Below are 26,956 nucleotides of genomic sequence, written 5' to 3'. Positions count from 1 at the left end.
TTTCGAATGCAAACAAATTTGAATTTCCCATTTATGAGTGAAATATGACCTGAACATTTCATGATTAATCCCTTTATATACTCACATAGACACCTTTACATTACCTTTTTACCACCTGTACATTACATTTTATTACATAATGTAAATAATAAAATACAACAAAAAAATAATACAACAAAAATAAAATGAAACAATAGAATTAAAATAAAATAAAACACACATCACAGAATACACACGGCAAAAGATGTAACCACTAAAATAATTTCTTACTGTTTTCAGGCTTCACATTCACATTCACACACAGACTAGACACACATGGCAAGAAAACACACAGCTTTGCCCAAATGAAACATCAGGTGACTCTCAGCCCGCAGAGGGAGCTCAGGTGTCCCAAAGAACACTGCTGTCATCTCCATGTGAAGGAAGAAAATAGCTTTTTTTCACCTTCTGCTCTCATTTGCACAGATGAGGAACGTGTATGAGTGTGTGTGCAGTGTGTGTATAAATACTCAAAAGTGAAGAAAGCCCCTCTGATGTGTGATACTGTGGGATCTCACCATCTGTTTCTGTGATGTTGGGTGAGAGACAGACATTAATTTACCCTTCCTCTGAAAATGAATCATTTGACACCGCTGGGAAATCTGTATTTTTTTCCTGGCTAGTTGAATCGAGACTTGTGTTGACCTCATCTAGCTTACATTTATTACACTGCACCACACTGTAGATTTCTAACCTTGTTAATGTCACTTTTGTTTGGTCTGACCTAAATAACAATGACATGACATCCCAACCTTGACATCCAAACCGGAGACAGAGCAGGCCCAAAGCACGCTCTCTACGCAAGTACATGGAATACCATTCAAAGGTTTGAGGTCAAAAAGATCTTTAAAACATTTTTTTTACTTTTATTAAGCAAGGATGCATTACATGTATCAAAAGTGTTAAAACGTAAAACAGTAAAAAAAGTTAATACATTGTTACAAAAAATTCTATTTCAAATAGGTGTTGTTCTTTTCCTGTCCACCAAAGAATCCTGAAAGAAAAGATTATCACTTTTTTTCACAAAAATATTATGCAGCGGAACTGTTTACTGTCTAAACATTGATAATAATAAGAAATGTTTCTTGCAGTAAATCAGCATATTAGAATGATTTCTGAAGGACCATGTGACACTGAAGACAGGAGTAATGATGCTGAAAATTCAGCTTTGTCATCACAGGAATGAATTACATTTTAAAATATATTAAAATAGAAAATTATTTTAAATTGTAATAATACTTCACAACGTTACTATTAAATAAATGCAGCCTAGGTAGACAAAAGAGTAGTCACATTAGCGAAATTTTGTAGGGAAAAAGTTGTTCGATTTTTTTATTTTTATTTTATTTGGCAGGGTGTTTGGGGGGGGGGGGTAGTTGTCCATTATCAAGTGTAGCGATGCACCAAGAACCGCTCATACCGAATTCACTTTCAAACCAATAAGCCACTTTCTGTTGGTCAACACGCCAAATGTGATGAACAACTTGAAACCATTGCGAAATCTTTACAATTCAATACAATTCTTTACAATTAAAAATGTTGGATTTATCCCTTCCCTACCCAGCTGAAAAAAGCTTAAATTCCAAAGAAATTTCAAAAATGGTCTCAACTATAGTTTTAGATGAATAATTCTAGTCTGTAACTGACACAACCTGGTTACGCTGTTTTTGTTGCAGGTAAACCAGCCTGACCAGTGTGACCTTGGAAGGTGACCAACCACAACCAGCTTGAATGTGCCCAAAACAAACCAATAACTAAACTAATATTAAATGCAACTTCTTCTAAAGTGTTACCAGTTGGACCGGTTAAAGGAATTGTTCACCCTAAAAAGAAAATTCTGTCATACTCACTCTCATGTCTTACCAAACCAGACTTTCGTTCATCTTCGGAACACAAATTAAGATATTTTGGATGAAAATACGGGATGATATTTTGGATGAAAATTTGGATATTTTGGTTTCCTGTCCCTCTATTGACAGCTACGCAACTACCACTTTGATACTTCAAATTGTTCATAAAGAGATCGTAAAACTAATCCAAATGAATTGTGCGGTTTAGTCAAAATTTTCTGAAGAGACTCGATCACTTTATATGATGAACAGATTGAATTGAGGCTTTTATTCACATATAAACATTGATCAGTAAACATAAACAGAAGCTCAACCGAACCTGCTTGACGCGCGAGAACAAACCTCTTGCTGAAGCTCAAACGTGCTGCGAGAATGAATGAGAATGAACACAAGAATGAACCTCATTGGTTCTTGCTGAAGCTCAAACGTGCTGCGTAACACGAGAATGAACCTCATTGGTTCTCGCACGTCAAGCGAACATACTTGAGCTCCCGTTTACCACAACTGAAGTGTGAGTTAATGAATGTTTATATGTGAATAAAAGCCTAAATTAAATCTGTTCATCATATAAAGTGATCGAGTCTCTTCAGAAAATTTTGACTAAACCGCACAATTCATATGGATTAGTTTTACGTTCCCTTAATGAACTTTTTGAAGCGTCAAAGTGGTATTTGCGTATAGCTGTCAATGTAGAGAAAGAAATCACTTCGATTTTAAAAACATCTTCCTTTGTGTTCCGAAGATGAACGAAAGTCTTACAGGTTTGGAAAGACATGAGGGTGAGTAAATGATGACAGAATTAAACATTTTGGCTGAACCAATCCTTTAGGATAATCTAGGCTGATAGTGATAATTCTTAATTATATCACAATTATTTCTCTTACATTGCAATGAGATTATAAAGCAAGCATGGAGCCATTTGTCTACAGATTTCAATATGAACTCAATAGCTTCTATACACATACATTTTATAGCTACTGCTTATACTTATAATGTATGTAAACAGTTGTCTTATTATGTCTATGTTTCTCCTAAGACATTACTTTAGTAGCAATTTTTCTCATTTCAGTATCCAGATTGTTAACAAATGGCGAATAAGTTAGTGAAATATCTTATTATATAATGTATAAGATCACAACACATTGACACACATCCCCACTCAAACACACTCATTAACGATCCCACACGCCGACACACTGACGTACACACACGTGTGGCACCTCAGAGAAGTGTAAGTTTATGAATGGCAGTAAAACTCTTACGGTGACAGTAGGGATGGCGGTGACCAGAGAATACACCAGCACCGGGGGAGCTTTGCTGTCGTCTTCAGGTCCTGGATACGGCTTGGAGAAGGCTTTATCGAAACAGAAGAATCCTTGAACGTGCACCGGGAATGTGTCCGTATACTCAAAGTAGTATGCCAGGAGAACCGTTCCTGCCATGATCACCAGCTGGAAATAGAACATGATTCCAGTTTAGAATAGAAAATCCGTTCTAATAGTTGGATGGTGGTGTTCTGGAATAAAACACAAGCTGCAGTCGGGATCTTCGGCTGAGTGAAAGAATAAAAAGAAAAGAAAAAAGACAATTCTCCCCCGTGAGAGAAGTCACAGGAAATTTCGTGGCGTGAACGAGTGAAGGCAGAATGAAAGGATACTGTGAGAACGGCTAGAATCCCTTCAGCTATGCCTATCTATAGAAATAAAAAAAAGAGGGAAGACACAAATAAAGAGAGGCATTTTATGGAAAAGAAAACGAGAAGATGAGAATGATCAAGGGAGAGACGAAAAATAAGGGGAGGAGGAAAAGAGATGGCAATGTTGTAGAGAGAGGGGGGGGGGGGGGCTGGAGAGAGCGATAGAGAGAGAGAGAGAGAGAGAGAGAGAGAGGGGGGGGGGGGGGGAGGAAGGGGGGGTGTGCATCTGTGCTCACAGCGGGAGAGGAATACATTGCAGTTCTTTAGATTTTTGGGCAGCAAAGATAAATAGCATTATTTATTAAAATAATTTATAGAATGGCACTTTCAATTAATAGGGTACAAAATAGGGGTTGAAACTCAAAAAATATAGTAGCCTATTTTTCTTTTCAACAAATTGTAATAACATGCTTTGGTTCAGAATCTTGCGAAAATTCTGTCGGTATGCCCTAAATATTATATTAGCTTATTTTTCCACCTGAGATTGCCACCACTAACCTCCGACCAGATATTGTTTTGTGGTCTGGATCAGCACGCAACATCTACTCTCGTGTAATGGAAATCATTAGCCATTTATATGTTTCTGTGTTTTAGTTTGCTATTTTTTTTTAAATTTTATAGCAATACACAACACATAAATATCAAAATTAAAGGTGTTCATGTTGCAATGTAATTATAGATTTAAGTAAATAATTAACTACATGTATACAATGGTAAGAGTGTGGTTTAGGGTTAGTTGCATGTATTTATGCACAATTTATAGTTATTACTATAGTATCTAACTACATGTAACATGTGTAACAAGGACATAGTAAGATAAAGTGTTACCTAAAAATATCATGGCAGAATGGGAATCAGGGTCCCATATTAAGCCTAAACGGTTGGAGTTTGCTAGTTTGGGACCAGCTGTTGGTTTACATTTGACAAACTCATATTTCCCATTAAAACATTCTTTTTTATTTGATTTACAACAGAATCGAATCTAATAGTTCTTACTATAAAAACACGGTATTATGTAGCTCTAATGCTTAAAAAAAATCCTGAGACAAGTGTATTCATGGAAAGTATTTGCATGCATGTTAAGGTGCAGCTGTGTGAATCAGCAATGACATATTGGATCCATAACATAATGTCCTATGAAAGATTAACAGATTATAGTTCAGCGCAGCCTTATACTGTAGTGTAGCAGGTGATGTTCAGATTTATCTACTAAACATTTTTGTCATTCATATGTTATTCTTTTTGTTATGGTTGCAATATTGCTCACATTATCAGTCAACACAGATCTTCTTGGCTTCTGAAATCATTTAGTTTTTTGAAAAATATGCATGTCATGGTATTACGGCAGTGAATTCCACTCACTTAATTGTAGGGACTCCAAACTCGCAAAAAATACACAAATCTACGTACAGTTGATGTAACACTATTTAGTGTGTAAGGCAAAAGAATTTTAATAAAATAAAACTATTTTATATTTAAATGTTTGTTTTTCATCGCTATACTTTCAGTTCAACCCTGTTATGTTGTGACAGCAAAACAAAGTATATTGTTTCTGCCATCATATTTAATCATATTTTTTTGATAGCACCTTCGAACAGCGGTAAGTATATTTATCAGTATTGCATATAGACATATCAGTTTCTCAAGCTCAATAGTTCAGTGTTGTGGGAAACATCACAGAGATCCATTTTTAGACAAAATATTTTGTTCTTTGCACAAAGACAGAATATTGACCGTGAACAATGTGGTGTGGTGCAAAAATATTTGTTTGCTAAACCCATCACTAAGAATGCACAGATCATCAACCCCTGATCAAGCACAGATCATTTAACCCCACTAAAGAAGTGCCAATTGTAAAACTCAGTTGTTGACCACTAATCACAATATCTATGAACGTCCCTTAATGTCCTTCTATGGTATTTACAACTTTTGTTGTAAACTTTTGAAATGACACTCGGTCACGAATAGCACCTTCAACAATAACGACCCATGGACAAATTTGTACAAGAAAGGTTAGAAGAAGCGCAATTTAAGGGCAGAGATCGACATGTCTAGTGTGTTTTTTTCCAAAGCCTAAATAAACTTCTGGTCTGGTCTCTTTGGAGTCAGTGGTAGAGATGACAATTAACTAATTCTATCATCCATCCAATTCCATGAAGCTCTTGTATAAACTGTTATTGCTTCATGGAATTGGATGGATGATAGAATTAGTTAAAAAAAAATGCTGTTAGGGCTTACAAGGCAGACTAAAGCTGGGTGCAGAACTCTGCTGAAAACTTGTGTTCATGTGGGGCAGAAGCTAGAAATAACGTAAAAGCAGTCAAAGTGGGGGAGACAGAACTAGTCAGCAGAGTTCTGCACCCAGCTTTAGTCTGCCTTGTAAGCCCTAACAGCATTTTTTTGTCATATGTAACCCAACAGTTCCATGAGCCTTTCATAAACACCAAACCAGAAACATATTTCTCTGATGTTATACTGGATATCATTCAACAGTATCATTTATTTCATTAAAATGTCAATCATTTCAATGATTCACTCTTCAAAAGACTCACTTTTAGTTATTGGGAATGATTACAGTACTTTACAACTTACAGTCAGATTACAACTTACAGTAGTGTCTCGAATACTGTCTGTATGAATGTGCAATAGGAGTCAAGCTCATATTCTCTATCTAAACATAGCTAGTGATTAAAGTAATATTAAAGATAACAACGTCCATAAAAACGAAAAGTCGTATTACTTTTCACATGTCAAGTACAATCGAGCCACGGGTTCATCCATCAAACCTACAGCAGCTTTTATATCTGGCTAGAGCGGTGCATTTGAGTCACGCGTGGAAGACAAAACTAATAAGAGCAGCTCCGGTGGACAACAAAGACTGGATCTAAAACCTTCAGACGACACCATGGCTGTATGTTACCAATATCACAAACTCAGTAGACACGTGTGAGTCCTAAATATGTATGGGTGTGAGTTCAGATATATAATGTGGTTGTCATTCTCGTAAATAACCCCTGTTGGTCACCCTTGCTATGGTCCTTGTTGCATGTTCATACAGACCTGAGATGCTACTGTAAGTTGCTGTGTTAACAGAACATTTCGAGACTCACAGCTGTAAGTAAATGCGATTGTCAATCCCCAAAACGGATACTATGAACGCAGTGTATAGGGTATCAGGTTGTTGCTGTGAGCCCCCTTGAAATGACTGACGGGCCTGCCTTTAAGTATCTTCTCCTCGAAATGAAATCCATGAGCTTGTTTGTCATTCTCCGTGATTGGCCATTTAGGTTACTGTCAGGGTTCTGTCACTTCTGCCTAGTCTATTTCTTGGTTTTGTGACAGAGCCCTGACACTCCTGTTTTGTTTTGTACTGTGTAGCACACAGCTTGTGTTTAACACTAGCTGTGTGCTTTCATGTTGTCATGTTTTGTGTGAACACGTGGCTTGTGAGTGTTCTCATTGGCTGCGTGTTCATGTCTTGTTTTGTGTTAGCACATGGCTTGTGATTTGTTTTACTGGCCATGTACTTGTCATGTACGTTTCTTTGTGCCATGTGCTCTCCTGTTGATTGTCTAACCCCGCCCATCTTGTTACCTGATTATTGATTCATTTGCCCCACCTGTCCTCCCTTGTTACCCTCTTTTGTTTGCTTCCCAATTTATTCTCCTTGTGTTTTCAGTCCTGTGCTGGTTCATTGTCGTATTTCTACACTTGTTTGTTCCTTCTGTGGCAAGTCAAGTGAAGTCATCCTCCTCAGGGTAGTTTTTGTTTGTATTTTGTTTTATTTTTATTATTAAAAAAGCCCATCTACTCTGCACCTGAGTCCTCGCTCCTTTCACCACCCACACCTGGCAGGTTACTGTTAAATCTGTTATTTTGAAGAAAGGGCAAACAATGATTTTATTTAGGCTACATAGTATACAATCCAAGTCATCATTTTTGAAATCTTTCCTGGCAGGAAGGATAAGATAAAACCCAATTTGACTCATTCCACTTTCACACAGTCCTATTTTACAGGGTTTAAATGCAAAGGCAAAATGATGCTTTCCAAAGTAGTTTACAGCTAACAACTGACACAAGGCTCGGAATCTTGCCAAGGCTCGGAATAATAAATTCACTCATGCATCAAATCCTGTGTTGATTACGGTGTTCTAAACACAAACATTCTAATTCAGTTTTAGTGTGGAATTAACAATTTTCTTGAAGATAATAACCCTCATATAAACATAACCCAGAGATATCCTCTTTAAACCGGTTTGCAATAAATCTAGCATTTTGAAATATAAACTAATAAAAACTCTCAAAAATTATGAAGATTCCAACTACAAACCTTTTTTTACAAACCAAATTACTTCCTTTATAAGGTGTCTTCATATTTTTATTATTCTCCACATTATTATTATTATTTATTATTATTCACAAATGTGAATGTGTATACAATTTGTTCATTTTCTGTTTCCCAAAATTTTTTTTTTACTCAACTCTGTTCATAGTAATGCATTAAACTGATCAAAAGTGACAATATAGATATTTACATAGTCACAAAAGACCTTTAAAAGCTGTTCTTTTGAACTTTCTACTAACTAAAGAATCCTAAAAATAAAATGTATTAGGGTTTCCACAAACATATTAAGTAGCACAACTGTTTTCAACATTGATATTGAAAAGAAATGTTTCTTGAGCAGTAAATCAGCATATCAGAATGATTTCTGAAGGATCATGTGACACTGAAGACTGCAATAATAATGCTAAAAATTCAGCTTTGCATCACAGGAATAACATAAATTTTAAAATAGTAATAATATTTTACAATATTATTGTATTTTGTATCAAATAAATGTAGACTTGCATAAGCACAAGAGACTTATAAAAACATTTTTAAAAATATTACAGACCTCAAACTTAATAAACACTGTTGTGCACTGTATTGTGTTACATAATGTCCCACGTGTTTACTATAATTGTCTTAAAGCTCAAAATAGTTTTATGTAAAATGATCACCAGGATTTGTAGAAATGCAATTCCATTGCCCCATGTGCACATACGGTTGAAAGGCAATGAAAGCAGACTCGACTGTGCATTTCATTTGACAAAAATCCCTGATATTAAACAGCCAGCATGTTTAACCATAATGTGAATGCTAGTTATGTAATCAGTTCAGGCTGAACCTTGAGGATCTTTGTCAAGATGAATAAGTGTGGAAAATAAATGCATTGCACAAAGACCAGACAGGAGTGACAGAATTAAGTTCATCATCTCATGTTTTAGACTTGCTAATTGAGAGCAGAAGGCATGTGCCCTTGTTTAGCAATGCCGAAGAAAGGTCACACATTCACACAAACAGCAGGAAAACAGGGCAGATGGACACAAAGTCAAATGAACCAAACACTTTCAGAATAAATAATTATAATAGTAAGCAAGAAACAAGACAATAGTTTTGACGTATCTTGGGTGAGTGCTGCGAAATGCCATTAATGCAAATAGCATTTTTTTGTTGAGAGAAATGTAACAGATATATTTGATTTCACACGGGACTTTTAAAGAGCGGTCCACATTTCTGGCCTCATTTCTAAGAGCTCGTCCATTGCTTAGTCAGTTTTTCACTCTTTCAGAATTTTTAACTGCTGTGCCAGCAAATAAAAATTCAGCCTTCATGCTAACTCTGCCACTCTGTCAAAAACATGGAGAAAACTGACAAGACGGTGACAGAGAGAAAGAAATGTCTTTGGCTAACTTTAGCTATTACCGTTAGCTCTTACACACAGGAAACAGGACTTGCCATGTGGAAAAAAAAACAGCTTAAACCAGTCTAAGGTGGTTACTCGGTCTCCCAGCCTGGGGTGCGTTTCCCAAAAGCATCGTTGGCCAACTATGATCACAATTTCCATTGAACTCTATTGGTAACGACGGAACTTGCGACCATAGTTGGCTTTGGGAAACGCACCCCTGGCCAAGCCAGTTATGTTGGTATTAGATTGGATAGCTAAACTTATTGTAGCTAAACCAGCTTCAGTTTCGCAAGGCTGGTGGAGAAGATACCTTAAACCACTTAAGATCAGAAAACCACCAGAAATTAACCATTTTTTGTTTGTTTGTTTGCTGGCTGATTTCAAATCCATTTTTTTAACTCACTAATTGTGAGCCATTTAAAAGTAAATAAGCCTCCCTGACAAATGACAGTAAGAATCTTGTACATTTAAATAATTGATGAAAACTTCACAGCAATATTACAGTTTAACAATTTAATTCTAAATAATACATTTGCCAGGGAGCTTCCCAGACCAGTGGGACGATTGTGCCCTCTGCTGTTCACATACTTATATTTAAAAGGCAGTTCACAAATTGTAGTTCAAAGATTTGTTCAGAGTCATCTGTCACTGATATCTCGATTATTTATGTCATCATACTAAGAGGCTTTCTTTAAATATGCAGGTCTAATGTAGGGAATAGTTAACACGCGCGCACACACACACACACACACACGCACGCACGCACGCACGCGCACGCACGCACACACACACACACACACACACACACACACACACACACACACACAATGTCTATTATTCGCAAGGAGTTTGTCAGATGCTTTTATGCAGACCGACTGCATTAAAAAATAGTGCTTTAAAGCCACATGCGAAACTGCCTTTGTGAACAGATGGCAAGCATGCAAAGTTATGTTCTGGATTAAGTGTTTTATTTATAGAAGGACAAATAGAAAACTTTGGTCAGAAGTGGATCATTCCTATTAATCTTATTCTTCCTTTTTTAGAAAGCCAAAGAGCCACTAGCTGAGAGGTTAGCTGCATCTTTTCTTTAGTATGCATTATTCCATTGCTTTTACCAACAGATAAACCATATATAATCCTACAGTATATTGCACCGCTGTATTCAGTACAGATATGGCAGTTTTTTGTATGCAGTGTAGGCTGCATGACATTTGGATTTTACATTTCGCAACTTGTTGACCGTAAAGTGTTTTTTTCTTTAGATGAAAACATAATAAAGTGGCAGAACTACTGAAGGTGTGAGATCATAAAACTGGCTCACTGAAGCTCATGTGGGACGTTCAATGATGCCCACACGTTGTTAAAATAACTGATCTGAGATGAATAACAAACTGGGTCTGTAAATGTCAGCGGAAAAAAACTTTGAACACAACTCTTTTGCATGGTTTTACTGTTGTTCGTTTCAGCAAGTTAGTAAATGAATGCTAACTTGAAAATTCATAGAGGCACGTCTACCAATTATTTGGCCGAAAAAAAACTGTACTATTGTGCAAGTATTTCTGTATGCAAGAGAATACATTAGTCAAGTTTTTACTATTACAAAAAGTAGACCTACTTGAGGATGAGCACGTGAAAAAAACCCAAAATATTCCAGACATTTTTTTTGTGCAAACTGCTCAAATTCTACCAGATCTTTTTTTTTTTCTGAGCAAGCCAAATTTATTATTCATGGAATGATATTCGATTTCTATTAACATTTTCAATTAACATTGAATGAGCACTGTTTTAGTTTCTTCAGAGCACTTACTTCTGTTTCTTACTTTAAGTTACAATATAAACCATTACATTTTCCAAATAAAACATTGCATTCTTCATCTAATTCACTTTCAACTTGCTTTTGTGGTGGGCTGCAAAGAGCCAAGACAAATTGTGATCAAAGTAACAATCTTTCCTCTTGGCAAACACTTCCATGTGTCCCGCCCACCTCTGCAGTTCTGTGGAAGGTCAGAATTAGTCTTTTATCTCAAGTCTTATCTAATCTCCTGCAACACACTCGTTGAACGTCAATACAGGAACGAGTTTTCTCCTCTGGGAGACATAAGTGGGAACTTCAAAAACTGATCCCTCACGAAAATTGCCTAACAGATTATAAGTACAATGGTGGCAGCTCATGAGTTGAGGAGATGGGCTAATAACCCAAAAGTTGCTGGTTCAAATCTCAAAGGGAAGATTTGTGATTTCGAGTAGTGTTTCTCAACCGGTGGGCCGCAAGACCGTTTTGAGTGGGCCGTGGAGTTTGTAGTCAAAGAAACAACAGCAGAAAATGTAATTATAAACGTTTTTTTCTGATGCTAGACTTTTATTTTGAAAGATGTGCGCGAAAGCGGTTGACTCTTCTGTCAGACGCAGTTTGCTGGAGAAAAACGCATTGCCCTGGTTCAGTATGCTGTCAGATTAGATCTCAGGCTATGCAGTGTCATTATTCAACTGTTATTTTTGTAACTTGTTACACAGGCTCACCTCAGAAAAACTAACATGTCAGATGTTAGTAATTGTGCTAGCGCATGCTTTTCAATAGACTCTAACCACAAATGTGGAGGCACACGCAAGCAGGTACAGGATGTTCATTATTCATCAGGTTCAGTGTCCAACTGTCCATATGATTTATTATCAGTTCATGTTAGTACTGTGTATTTACCATAGTAACTAGTTTTATGTTAAAGGGATAGTTCGGCCAAAAATGATATTTAACCCATGCATTACTCACCCTCAAGCCGTTCGAGATGCATATGTCAATCTTGTTTCAGACGAACACATTTTCAGTTATTTTAGAAAATGTCTTAGACATTACTCGTACGCCGACTTCCATCACCCGTGAACACGCGTCAATCGTTGCCGGAAGTCAGATATTTTCATTTATAAAGTTTTAAATATGTATATTTTTACGACAAAACCGCACGGATTACCCTCAGAAGGCCTTCGTTTATCCCCCTGGAGCCGGATGGATTACTTTTGTGAAGGATGTATGCACATTTTGGAACTTGAAGGAGGTGGACCCCATTGCTTCACATTATATCCACTGAAGGGTCTAAGACATTTTCTAAAATAACTGAAAATGTGTTCGTCTGAAACATGTTTGAAATACGCATCTCGAACGGCTTGAGTAGAGTAATGCATGGGTTAAATATCATTTTTGGCCGAACTATCCCTTTAACTGTAGCTCCACACCAGGATGCGATGGGCTGCGATGGGTTGGATTTGAGTTGCTCATTACTTGTGAGGGCTATATGAAATCAGAGAGTCCTAACGCTCATGGCAGACAGAGCCCTTGACAGCAGAAGGTCTAGCTGCAAACCGGAGATCTCCGGAATTGGGCGTGAACTCCAAAAGTTGGCAGTACCTCCAAAAGGATGCGGGGTCTCCACGCGCAAAGACTTTCGCCATTGGCTGCCAATTCGACATTCAAAATAAAAGTTTGTAAATTAAACATGGTTTCTAGTTGATCTAAAATAAAAAAACAAAAAATGCTATATAAATAAAAATTTCTATTAAAAAAAGTGCTCCATGAGAGAGTAGCCCGGAGCTTGTGGGCAGTGGCGTTCAGTATTAACCTCTGCTCTCGCGTGCAGTACCAGTTCAGCGCTTGGGAACATTTTACTCTATCGCTGTGTTCTAAGCAACGGGGGTGTCCCTGGGGCTCAAGATTCACAGGGTATAAGGGGGCAGTGATGGTGGGTTCAACTAAAAAGGTTCCTTTGTCCGGTGAGGTTCGGCTGGGGAGTTACGGATGGCTCGGCTCTACGATCTCATGTTGCATAATCTTATTAACTGCTTATCTCCAGAAATGCCCTTTTCTTTTGCATGCTATTCATTGCAAATCCTACCCAGCAGTCAATTTCACAAAAATCATGCATTCGTGTAATGTGGCTGTCTGTAAATGAGAGGAAACCATGTCGTTGCTTTCATACGGATTTCTTAAACCGAGAATATTTAGGAGCTCCCCCTCCCATTTGGAGATCTCCAGACTTCAGCGATACCCTTCTACTTGACGGTGGCTTCTGCGTGGGCGTGGCTCAGGCAAAAGACACACATCTTCTTGTGTCCAATTTGAAGTTCGATAGGTCCCGTGCAGACGGAAGAAGGCTTTATAGGGTAAACAGAACAGAACCAACATAAATGCTGCAGATATGATTAATTAATTTTAATGTACGACATAGAGAATTTTAGTCTGATTCAGGGATAATCAGTAAATTCAAAAAGCTCTAAATTATCTATAGCCTATATAATGTGCCTCAGAATCTTTCTCCTTCGTGTCAAACGGTGACATATGTCATTGTGTTGTTGAATCACCAACGAAATTGATTTAAGTCTACAAGAACCCCTTGTTTGTGCATTCCGGCGAACAAGCATGTCCCTTATGCCTTGCTCATACTATAGGAGTTTTAGGCCGATTTATGCCCGATTTCCCCCTCCCGAGAATCTGAGAAAAAATCTTGTCGAGGACCTCGATCGGCTCCGATGTTCGGCGCAGATTATCTGGTAATGTGAGGCGTTCAGAGATCGAATCTTGCACCTCCCGATCTGCTCGCAGACACATCGGGGCCGCCCTAATGCCTGGCTCACACTACAGGAGTTTAAAAATCCTAACCCGATTTTGAAATCTGGTTGCAGCACACACTTGGGGGGTTATCGTTATTGGGGATTACCCCAGCTCGTATCTATGCTAGGCTGTATGGATGCGCATGCAGGGAGTTCTTGCCCAGAACAGAACCATACCGCCAATTGTCAATCATATTTGATGATAGCTGAGGTCCTGACAGAACTGTGTATTTAGATTCACTCTTAAGGACTTTTAGTTTGGTTATCGTCAGTTTCCTTTTTTCTTTGTTTCTAGTTTCCCGCCAGTCATAAGTTTCCATGGACACTCGAGTCATTAATCATCACAGCTGTTTGTCATTGTTGTCTGGTATTGTCTTGTCTCCCGCCGCCTTCACACTGGCAGTTGAAATCCGCTCCGATACGGCTCCGAAACGACCGGAAGTCATTCATTTCCTATGGAGATTCGCAGACCGCATGCGAATGGGTCCGAAACGGGTCCGACCGAGTGCGGTGCGAAGAAAATCGTGTCCGTTGGTCATCCGGATGCGTTCAAAAAAATTGAACTCTTGCGAAAAGCTACGGAGAGTTCCTATCCGACAATCCCAGCGGAAGTTAGCGTTGCTATGATACTGATAAACAAACCTGAATTCTTATCGTTATAAAATCATTATTTATTTTATTAAAAGTTAAGTTGTCATGTCATTTTTTTATTTTCATGATTTGCTAACGTTATTAGGGCAGTTAATACAATTAAATTGTAGGCAGACATCGAACTAAATGTGATATAGTGGTATAAATTATACGACGTCCGTTGGTGCGTATTGCGTATTACGGAGCTGATTTCAACTGCCAGTGTGAAAGCGGCGTTACACGCTGTTACGTTACGTAACCTTTTGGATCTTCATCTTAATCATCTAGACCTTAAAGGGACAATGTGTAGTTTTTTAGGTATTTTATTATCTAAAATCAATATTTTTATTCATAAATATGTCCTCAATGGTGTACAAATAACTCTGCCAATGATCTGACTTATCCTCATAAACGAAGAATTTATCTTTATATACATGTGACGGGTAGGTCCACGAAGGCTTCCATATCATTCCACCATCTTGAAAAACTATAATAGCAGAGAGGGTCAAAAAGTACTAGGCCTACGCGTTTCCACAACGCGTTTTCGTTTTGGCCAGCGTCACGTAACTGAAAGCAGCAGAAACGGAGAGCAGAGCAGTGAGAGGCGCTTGTCACTGCCCCGCAAGTCAGTCAGTAATTCATACTGTAACATTCGCTTGTTCGTTGTGTCAAGTTGCTGTTTGTTTGAAATAACAAACCTAACAAAACAAGGAAAACTTGACAAAGTGCTATTAGAAGACATCGTGTCATAGCTTTTTGGTACATAACAGCTACCTTAGATGCAACACGCATTTGAAAAAGCAAGGTGCTGGAGATCACAATTCGTTTGAATGCAAAATACAATTTCGACGCTGGATGGGAGAAATTCCTACACAATGTCCCTTTAACATTACACCATTAATAAACATTTTTATTATTTGAAATAAAATAAACATTAACTAAAATAAAATAATAAAACCTTAAACTTATTTGATTTTAGCTAGTTGCCTAGTTCTGACTGACAGAGTCATATATTTGTACAGTGAGCTTTTTCAAAATAAGTTCAGCTTAATATTGAATTATATTATATAATTTATTTTGTCGTTTTCACCCCACAGAAAATAGTCAGAGATCAAACAATAATTAGTAGATTATTAAGTTCCCTGCATTAGAATATAAAATATTCTGCCTATATCCACACAGAGCAGTTTGATTAAGGTCTATATGAGGGACATTTTATACATATTGTATGGCATTAAACAGATCTGTTAGTTGCCATGGAGCTTGGACAAAAAGTTCTTTAAGCCACACCAAGCACTCATTGATAAAGCTTGTCAGTGCTGAGAGATCCTCAAGCTTTCAACGTGCAGATAACATATGTCCCACAGTGCTGAGATGAAGCACGAACAATACAGAGCTGGAACTGCATCAAAGAAAGTGGAAAAGAGAAATGCCACTGAGAATTTTACCAAAAGCAACTGATAATGAGATGCAAATAGAACAAAAGATCATTGGCCACAAGAAAGGACTGGGTTCCAGCAGAGCGCACTTCTTTGCTACATGAAAGTGTGCTGGAGACACTGAGGAGGCTCTTCAGGACTGGTTAACACCAGCCTTTGGCTCAGTTTGTCACACTAGCTGCATAGTCTAAAGATGACAAAACGTGACGCTCTATTCAGAGCTGTTCAATTATGCATTTCTATGGCAACTCTATCAATGCCTAAATTAAATTGCAGCGGTCAGGTGGTACAAGTAGGAGCTCTCAGAAAATTCCCATCTTACAAGCTGTAATTACGACCTCTATGAGAATGTGAACGCTTTTTACAAGTTGAAATCTCTGAATTACGCTAATTATAATATGGCGTGAATGCACCGTTACCGCTTACGGAATACTGTGCACTAGTATACACTGTATATCCCCACTGTTTATTAACCGTAGTATGCTACACTGTTGTCAAATGACCTCATCTCATTTTAAATGAGTGGTCTAGTTATCAACTTAAATGCATTTAAAAAACAAAAAACATATATATATATATATATATATATATATATATATTAGCATAAACAAAGGTTAAAACGTTACAGAATATATATATATATATATATATATATATATATATATATATATATATATATGGAGGCAGGGATAAACATTTGTGCTGAAAGCCTGAAATCACTGAAATCCAAAAGATCTTAAGAAAACAAAATGTCATTTTATGCAGTCTAAGTCATGTTCATAATTTTTGAAATTGGGCATATGCAGTTCATGATGTCAGTCATGCTAATATTAAAGGGATAGTTCACCCAAAAATGTAAATTTAGTAATTCTGAATACGCTTCTGTGAGATATTTTGAAGAATGTCCAAAACAACAGTGGATGCCACTCACTTTTATTGCACTGATGGAAAAAAAGATTTATTTTTTCTAAAATGTCTTTTTTCAAAAGAAATATTATATATATAATTAATATATATATAATTTTGTTTTGTTTTGTTTTTACACAAATGTGTATTTTGGCTACATTAATATATACATTTGGCTGGCAGGTTTTCACTTACTTTGGATAGCCTGTGAAAACTTAGTCCCATCAAATTTCTATGCAAGACTGATGCAAAATGTTTTTGGCACGCAGACTTTGCCTTCGCACAGGGCCTAAGGCGATTGAAGCAATCAGACGCCGTGTACGCTAACACTGCTCATTAGCAGGATTAATTAAGAGCACTTTTGAGGGTATATGCCTCTGAGACCTACAGCAGGAGCCATGCAGCGAGGACTCTGGAATAAAGGGATGTGGGAAGAGAACATCACAGATGAGTAAAGAGGGTCATGGAGTTCTGGCAGACTGACAGTATACAGTGACTGAGTTCAAAGAATGACTGTACGGTTTATGCTAATGTTAAGTGACTCATGCGTCGCAGTCAGGTATACAGTGAGACTGTTATGTGTTTGCGACTGGAAGTATGTATTAGAGCTGCCAGTCAGGGGAGCAGAGTTTCAGGTACAGTTTAATGTATTTCCACTCCGCAGATTATTGAAAATAGCAGTGCACGTCTCAGGTGGAGTGTTCGGAAAAACAAAAACCTCTCCTCTTTCTTTCAGAGGAATGTCAAACATTTTTCAAGTTTTTTACCACTTAAAGATGTTGCCACCCTCTGCAACACAAACAAAATAAATAGTTCTCCCAAATGTTACAATTCCACCAATATTTCCTCACTTGCATGTCAAGATGTCACTCCAAATCTGCATTCTGTTGACTGTTTCCATGGAATACAGAACTCTGACAAAGGTCTTAAAATATAATAATGACTTTTTATCTTTGGGTGAAGGCCTATTCCTTAAATAATCACAGGCATGAGTATTCCCATGGTGAACTTGGAGAGTTTCTATGGTATTTCATAAGCTACAAAGACCAGATAAAATGTCAAATGAGATGCTGAACAAGTTAACCCAAGAGGGTGTACTAGTCCTTTGAAGATTTTAAAATCTTAGATTCCATTTAGTTCCACTAGAGGGCAGAGCACAACATTCATGACAATCACATGGTGAATATGGAAGCGTATGGAAGGATGAATTGAGAAGTGAACAACCTCTAATCCAGTCTACAACTCACCTCTACTAACAAGAAGCATGGCACTATATATTTGCTCCTCTTAACTCCTCCTCTCCCCACAATCCTTCTGTCCATCTCTCCTGTCTTCAGCATGTCAGTCAGACACCTGAAACATACACAGGCAGAAAATGACAACTTCATTGAGATAGTCCCTCTCATTTACTTGGATTGTTCATGCACACAATTCATGTATATTACCATCTCTATAGTGTGCTGCAGTGATGACATATTTTTGTAGGCCAACCCAGAAGTTAGCCTCACCCTGGTTCCCTTCAAAAAATACCCAATAGGATTTTTTTCTTTTTTAAAGGGATAGTTCACCCAAAAATTAAAATTCTGTCATCATTTACTCACCCTCAAGTTGTTCCAAACCTGTATGAATTTCTTTCTTTTCTTTTGAAGACATTTTGAAAAATATGGGTAACCAAACAGTTGACTTCCATAGCATTTTTCCCCATATGGAAGTCAATGGGGCCCATCAACCGTTTAATTACACATATTCTTCAAAATATCTTATTTTTTCCCTAATTTATACCAACTTGAGGGTGAGAATATGATGACATTTTTGGGTGAACTATCCCTTTAACATTTGCCCTGAGAGATTGAGTTTGAACTCAAAGAAGAACTCAAAGAAGAGTCTGCAAGAGCCCGAAATCGATGAGAATTAACACATTCATTAGTGGACATAACTTGTATTTAAACATTTCTGACATTTCGAAGACCTTAGTCTTTCTCGCACTGAGGGAAAAAGACATACAGTACAGCATAACCTGTGAAGTCCAATTCAAGAACAAATATGAACCGGTTCTATTGAATAAACATATCAAGCTCCATGTCAATGCATCACTCCTTCAATATAGACATTGTGCCACCAGTATACCAAAAATACATTCTGTCTTTATCTCTATACCTCAATTGTTTACTTGTCACTTCTTTGTTCATGATTATCCTCCTGACATTTATAATAACAATGCAATGATCTTGATAGAATAACCCAATGTAATAATATGACAAGAAAAAAAAAATACTTAAATAAGAATGCATTTACCTACCTCATATTTTACTCAAACCTTTGGTGGGTGTCAGGATTGATTATAGCCACTAGGTAGATCCTAGCATGACAAAGTTTTGTTAAAAAAAAAAAAAAACCTTAGCAAAACTGTGGTAAAATCTATGACAAAGCATGCTGTCAGCTAATGCTGATTGCAAACATATTTTAAATGGTTCACACTTCACACATGAAAATATTATCCTCTTAGAAATATGTGAAATTGGGGCATCACATCATTAAAGATAAGACTTTTTTTCTGAGGGAAAAAGTAATCAGACTATTGTACTGTGATAATGCATGACATAAATACTGAAGATTACAGAGCGTCCAGATGCATGTTTTTGTAGTATGACATATTGCAGATATTCCATGAGCTATGGCACCATGGCATGTGCTTATCCATAAAACTATTATGCATTGACAATTTTTCCATCACCAACTCTGCATCTTCAAATTGAAATCCTAGCAGTGCAGCATAAAGAATATTATCAACACAGCAAATGCTTGTTTCATTAGCAGCAGGGAATTTAATGAGAACTGAATTCCCACTGTGCTGAACAGAAGATGAGCTATAGGACGTGGATCTGAATTTGAGATTATAATCTTAATCCACCACTTGAGAGAGCAAAGAATTATTTCGTTTGATGTATAGGTCACAAACACACACTCACATGCATGTTGCCCCAAGCAAAGAATGCATTAGTATTAATACCAACAATATGAATATAAGCTCTCTTCTGAGACTCTGTAATGATCAAGATCACTTTTATGTTTTCTCCACTATTGTTACATAATGAGGGGGAGAGAGATGAATAAAGAATGAATAAAATGAATAAATCATATGGTTTAGCTTCTGTCTTTAGCGTTGTGTTCCTCAGGCCTAGCAGCAAACACAACACCACAAACATCTTGTAGCCGTCACCATCTACACACAGCCATTAAAATTCATCGTCTAAAAATGCTGAGGCTGAAGTTGAAAAGAAACAAAAGTGATTTTATGTGCCAATTAGGGTCTGAAACACTACCAAATGTACAAAAGGGAACAAGATATTTGTGCTTCTTACTGGTGCAGTCCAGTTTTGAACAATTTAAAAAGACAGTCTACACTTACCACAAAAAAAAAAAAAAAAAAACTTCTAGCAAACAATTTATTCTGCAGGAATCTGTTGCCCAAACAGACCTTTTCATATTCATTTTTTTTTTTTTTTGCCAACCGATTTTCAAATTTCCATGCTGGACCAGGCTGATTTACAGTATACTGGTTTGGTGCTGGTCTACCTAAAACATCTAACAATGGTGTTCTCTTAAATAATTATTTCACTATTCTTTGTAATTTTTTTACTATTTCTCCCTTCTTGCAACTCTGTTATAGTAAGCACTTCTCTGAACAATCTCAGAACTTTGCATTTCAGTACTTACAATGTTTAAGTCACTTTAGATAAAAGAGTCTGCTAAATCAATATAAAGGTTTATGCTTTGGCATCAATGTTGTATTCGGTCTCTCTAAACCCCTCCTTTCTAAGAGCCTACTCTGCTCTGATTGGTTAGATGGCCCAGTCTGTTGTGATTGGTCTACTGCTAGCTTCATCAGCACTTGATACGAACAGTAGCGATGGTGTCGGTTTTACCGTATCAATTCAAGCCAAAGTCCTCATCCTTTGGAAGTGCTTGCAAAGTGGATTTGCTCTTGCAGCACAGAAAACACGTCGACAACACGAGCCAAACACTTCCAGACCTCAGCTATACAATTAGTGTTTAAGTGATGGTCAAAGTAGACATTGTTGTCATTAAAGACCATGGCGTTATGCAAATTTGTTATAAATATGCGTAGATTTGTGCTGGAAGTAAGGCTGGGATTACTGACGACTCATTTCAGGCATGAATAAATAACACAATAACCTCATTTAATTCTGAATTCTGTGAATTTTTTTTCACCATAAATTATAAGATGACTTCACATTCTTTTTCACTTAGAAAATCTGTACATTTAAAAGCATTTTACTGTAAAATTACATGAAATGCCCCATTAAATCTATTACAGTTTTTCACAATAGAGCAAGGGAACCAATTAACAGGTTTTTACCTTAGCATTTTTACAGTCTTTTACAGTACAAATCATGATAATTAACAATGTAATAATAGGGGAACAATCTGTGTTTGCTGGGCTAATCGTAACTGGGTTAAACCAAACATCAATTTCAAACCCTTCTGCCATGTTCTCATGTCTTAAATTCTGTTTGAAGCCCTGTGCTGACTTGCTGCTGAAGTGACAGCGGCACTAACGCATTATAGTTTTTGTCCTGAGGACCAGCTGCATCTGTATAATCCTTTATTCCTAAAAGCTAGATTTTGTTGAGTAGGTGTAATGAATTTTTACTGTTGAAACTCTTGAAAGTGAACCGTCAAAACCTCAGTTCTTATATGAGTGTTAGTGTACACTGCTCTTGCAATTAACAATACACTGACAGACCACTGACATGCATCATAAAATCTCACACCACACTGAAAAGTGGGACGCTACATTTAAAGCAAACACACAGCACCGGAAAAAGGAGAATAGGTGTATAAGTTCTTAAGAAATCTATCTTCAAAGGGAAGTCTACTGCACCCCTTATGATACGTCTAACTTCTGAGCTCTTTAAAACATTCACTCTTAGCAACAGAGAGGGGAAAAGACAAATTCAGGTCACCGCAAAGAAGTACTTTACAAACAAGTAGAGCACAAGGGACAGGAAGGAAGAACCACAAAGAGAAACAAGACAGGACAGGACAACAAGGCAAGAGTCTTCTGTAACACTAATTGGGCTTAAAACTTGACTTTGAACAATAATTTTTCAGCCTATGAATGTCATTTAGCAGGAGACTATATACTACTAAAAGAAAATTGAATTTGCTGAGAAGAGAACACTGATTGGTTGATGGAACCACAAAAACGCGGGCGATCCCAAACCCTTCACTAGTGACTGGTTTGAGCTGTGATGTGAAAGGCAGCAGATAAATATAAGCCCATTTCACGCTTTTAAGAGCCTTCCAAAAATAGAGCACTGATAAAACCTCTTCAATAATATAATGAAATAGGAGTGATCTATTTGTCGGAATACATGACATGGTTGCCAACGAAGAAAAGCCCTAATTGCTCCCGTAATGGTGTAGTTATGCGATCTATCAGCATGAGCTAACTGGACAATGCTAAGCCGCAAAAACCTAGGCTATTCTGACATCAGGTTGGCTTGCATGTCTTTGGAGGATAGTGTATTGGTTAGAGAACATGCAGTGGAAGTTAGCAAAATGATTCAAATCGTTTAACATATTTAGGAAACATTCGGCTACTAAAGAGTTTTGCTACACTATAAAAAATTGCCTCAGTGTTTACATCTTTAAATATTCATGTACTGGGTACAGCAACAAAAACTTCCACACACTATTTAACGCATTGTCATCCTTTGGCGTCATTAGGTGACACCATATGACATTTCATCGAAATCTTACGCACATGGCATCCTTTAGCGTCAATATAACACGCACTGTTATGGGTAGGTTTAGGTCTGGGGTAGGGTACGGTTATGACGCCTTGGGATCTGCGTCTCATATTCACGCTAAACGATGCCATGTGCGTTGGATTTAGACGAGCGTCACCTGTATGACGCCTTGGGTTCTGCGTCTCATATTGATGCTAAAGGATGCCATGTGAGTAAGATTTCAACGAAATGTACAAAGCGTCACATGTATGACGCCAAAGGATGAGAACGGGCTCCACTATTTAGATGTTTAGCATCTGAGGAAAGCAGATAAAAATATCAAAAAGTGGCAACATAAGTTCCTGTTTTCCTTCTATGTTTTTGTTTGTCTTTTTTTTTTTTTTTTTGAGACTTGAGACAACCAGAGCGGATTTATGTGATTCATGCGATTCTGGTATGCTAGTGTTTCCATGTTTCATGGCTAGCTTAACCAGCAAGACTTTTTTGACAACCAGCGTCATCATTGACTGTGGAATTTAAAAATCTGACTTCCCAGGATAAATGACTGCTGGGGTAAAGTATGAACAGTGTGAATCATGGAACAAAATAACCAGATTATTTTAGCACCAGGATAAAAAAATAAAGTGTGAACCCTAAGTGAAGAATTTTTTATGTGTAAAAAGGCCTAATATTGTTCCTCCTACTGTGTAATCAGTACAGTTTGTTAACCAAATGCAGTAACTGTGAACGTCTACAATGGATCTGAATGCTTATCAGATCCATGACAAGCGATATGCTGCTATCTTTTTGCACTGTTGCATTTCAAACATTAGCAAAGGACTCAAAGACAGAAATGCCCCTTGTTCAACCAGTATGATCTGAAGTGATAGAATGAATGTTATGACAGTGCTCAGATGTTTCATGCTCTCTGTGTGCACACAGAAAAGGGGGGATGTGGGTGTCTGTGTCACTTACAGTGCAGAAATCGTCAGTACCAGCTGCTAACTGGCTGCTTTATCCTCTACAGTACATGGTGGCCAAGATACGTCCACAGATATGAATGAGAATGAACCTCATTGGTTCTTGCTGAAGCTCAAACGTGCTGCGTAACACGAGAATGAACCTCATTGGTTCTCACACGTCAAGTGAACATGCTTGAGCTTCCGTTTACCACAACTGAAGTGTGAGTTGATGAATGTTTATATGTGAATAAAAGCCTAAATTCAATCTGTTCATCATAAAAAGTGATCGAGTCTCTTCAGAAAATTTGGACTAAACCACTTCATATGGATTAGTTTTACGATCTCTTTATGAACTTTTTGAAGCGTCAAAGTGGTAATTGTGTAGCTATCAATAGAGAGACAGAAAGCTCGCAATTTTTATTAAAAAGATTTTAATTTGTGTCCCGGAGATGAAAGAAAGTCTTACGGGTTTGGAACGACATGAGTGTGAGTAATTAATGACAGAATTTTAATTTTTGTATGAACTAACCCTTTAAATACAGATTACAGATTTCACAGTCAAACTCATGTAGAGTAACATACAATTCTACTATTGGATATTTTACTTCATTATGAGTTCAAATAAAAAATGGAGGCACTAATGATGCCACTAACCTGGCAAACTTTGACAAATCTAGTAATGTTTTCTTTCTCAAAAGGGCTCATTGAAAAAAAGAAGAAAAAAAAACTTTGGGGGTCGGGTCCTGTCAGTTTCACTGAATTAAAAAATAAACTTGATGTATTGCCCTGAAATAACATGATTTTAGAATCTAGAATTTGGAATCAGTCCAAAGGGCCACACAGTTTTGTAAAATGTTTAACAAAAAGGAAGATCTGACATCACAGATCATCATCTTCACATGATAAAAGTAACAAATCTTCCTTACACATTGATCATTTTAAGTTGTAATGTTTCTTGCAAATCAGCATATTAGAATGATTTCTAAAGGATCATATGATACTGAAGACTTAAGTAATGATGCTGAACATATATTTCAAAAATATAACTTTTTTGACAGTATTTTTGATAAAATAAATGCAGCCTAAGAGACTTCTAAGAAATCTTACCGACCCTAAACTTTTGACCAGTAGTGTAACTGTTCATTCATACAATACAAATTAAAACATTCTCTCTTTGGCAGGTTTTTAGGTAAAACTTCATCACTAGAGTATGATAGGGCTCAAACTGCCAGCAGTTCATCACTGCTTTGAGGTCAAGCTAATAAAGTCAGTGAAATTATACATTTTATTGAAACCAAATTAGATCCTGCTCCTGTTATACATATTGGCACAGAGTTGCAATTTTACTTGATTTAAAAAGGATAATACACTTATTTCAGTATAGCAATTGAACCAGATATGTAAAAAGTCCTACTTCTCTGATCCAGCTATGGCACACTAATGGTGTACAAAAGCATGCAAACAATTTAATAAGTGTGAAAGTTTTTAATATTCAATTAAATAAAGCAGAATTAGCTACATTGAAGCTTTGGACAGTGCTTGTCAGTTTTGACTGCAATTTGGATCAGATGGTCAGTGAACCGACTGTGGGCGGACCGTGGGCATGTCTTCTGAGGCTGACACTAAAATTTGGGGGATGAAGCATTTTGATTACATATGATTACTTTAGGGCTTTGGGTTTACACACACACACACACACACACACACACACACACACACACACACACACACACACACACACACACACACACACACACACACACACACACACACACACACACACACACACACACACACACACACACACACACACGATGCAGCACTATTGGGCAGTATTCACCACTGCATACTGCAGGTCCTGACAAAAGAGTGCAAGTATACAGTCTGAAAAGTATTAACTGCCTTATAACACAAATGTAGCTGTAGACAAACATTTACCTGTGTACTTTATCTTGTAGGCACACACACTATTAAAACCCACAAACAAAAGCACATGCATTCCACCGTGCAGTCAGTTTGTGTGCAAAACTTTAGATTTCCATCACTGTCACTTTTGTTCAGAGCAAAAGACAAAGTCTCTCTGTGCGACACAGTGCCACTGCGCTACGACTCCCCGATGTGGGTCAGAGCCCGAACACAGTTTCTCCCTGCAACAGCCTTGATCTAGTACCACCTCTGCTGCTTTTGCATTCAAAAGCATTGCATCCATTACAGCCGGCTTATTGAGCCACCCAAATGCCTGGCCACATTCACCATTATAAACACATTAGCGAGAGTGAGAAAAAGAGAGAGAGAGAGCTTACCTCTAATGGCAAAAGCAGTGACGGAAGTAAAGGTGCTATATTACAGCCATTCCGGCTGGACGTGAACACAAGTGGTTTTAGAAGTGTGTGAATGAAACAGCAGCACCTGCTTAACTCGGCTCTCTGCGTGTAAACGGCTGTCTCTTCATCAGAGGCATTCTGCCACACTTCTCTCTCTCTTTTCTCTCCTCCTTTCACTGTTTCTCTCTCTCCACACTCACACATTGCCAGTGGCATCAGCGCCTCCCCTCTTCACATTAAGAGATGTAATGTGAATAAACTGGACTGATTTCCCAGCATTCAAGAGCAAAGATCAAGCTAATTCATTAATAGTCTATCATTGAATGAGGTTCTGAGAGAGAAATATAGATGAAATGGGAGCTAAAAACAGGAGGAAAAAGCAAACAAAGGATGCTGGGAGAGAAGAGGGAACATTTTTGTGCCTGTAATTTTCAAATGAAAAAAATAAATAAATTTGCAATTGCTTTTGGTGTAAAGGTAGAAAAATGTCATATAACCTAAAGGAAAAAAATGTGCTCAAAATTATCTGGTTTAATCAAGTGAAAAATAACTCATTAGGGTACAGTATTTCACTGTTGCTAGTCACTATGGAGTTAAAAATAGCATTAACATTCTAATCAATCAAAGCTTTGTGACTTATAAAGCATCAGTTAATAGAGCTTTTCTCTCTAAAGAACCTATGTAGGATCTTTGACATAAATACACATCGTTTGTGAAATTCAGTGTGTTTGCATATGCTGTGGGAGTATTAAATAGCTGGATAAAACAAAATAGATTTCACTGAAAAGCTGTGAATAAATCTATTAGGATAATAAAAGCCAGAGAGAGGGAGGGGACTCTGATTAACCCACTGTTTTTAGTGAGCTAGTACTGCTGCATGACATTGTTAAAAAATATCACAAGGTCTACATGTAGGGCGGGAGGTAGATTTGCAGTTCCCATGGAAACTCAGGCACCATGCCTCACGAGAGAGACGTTCCCTTACACACTTTAACATCGATGGATTCCTTGGATGACAATCTATGC

General features: G+C 37.4%; 1 protein-coding gene across 4 annotated transcripts in view; it reads right to left on the bottom strand.

The window, feature by feature from the left end:
- plppr2b (phospholipid phosphatase related 2b) overlaps positions 1 to 26,108 on the bottom strand; it is a 48,610-nt gene extending 22,502 nt beyond the window's left edge. For 2 of the 4 annotated variants that reach the window (XM_077199650.1, XM_077199649.1), the window contains exons 1-3: positions 25,910 to 26,108; positions 18,136 to 18,241; positions 3,152 to 3,340 (exon numbers count right to left, since the gene is read on the bottom strand). In XM_077199650.1, coding sequence (XP_077055765.1) covers positions 3,152 to 3,340; positions 18,136 to 18,228 — 282 coding nt within the window. In that variant the 5' untranslated portion in view covers positions 18,229 to 18,241; positions 25,910 to 26,108. The remainder of the gene's footprint in view (positions 1 to 3,151; positions 3,341 to 18,135; positions 18,242 to 25,909) is intronic. The other 2 variants (XM_077199651.1, XM_077199648.1) reach the window with 2 other exon arrangements.
- Positions 26,109 to 26,956: the final 848 nt, after the last annotated feature.

The sequence above is a fragment of the Siphateles boraxobius genome, unplaced genomic scaffold (assembly GCF_051911475.1).
Source record: "Siphateles boraxobius isolate OS27281-9 unplaced genomic scaffold, OSU_SipBor_1 41, whole genome shotgun sequence".
Lineage (NCBI taxonomy): Eukaryota > Metazoa > Chordata > Actinopteri > Cypriniformes > Leuciscidae > Siphateles > Siphateles boraxobius.
Note: the sequence above shows the minus strand (reverse complement) of the source record. Positions and strands in the feature narration are given on the sequence as shown.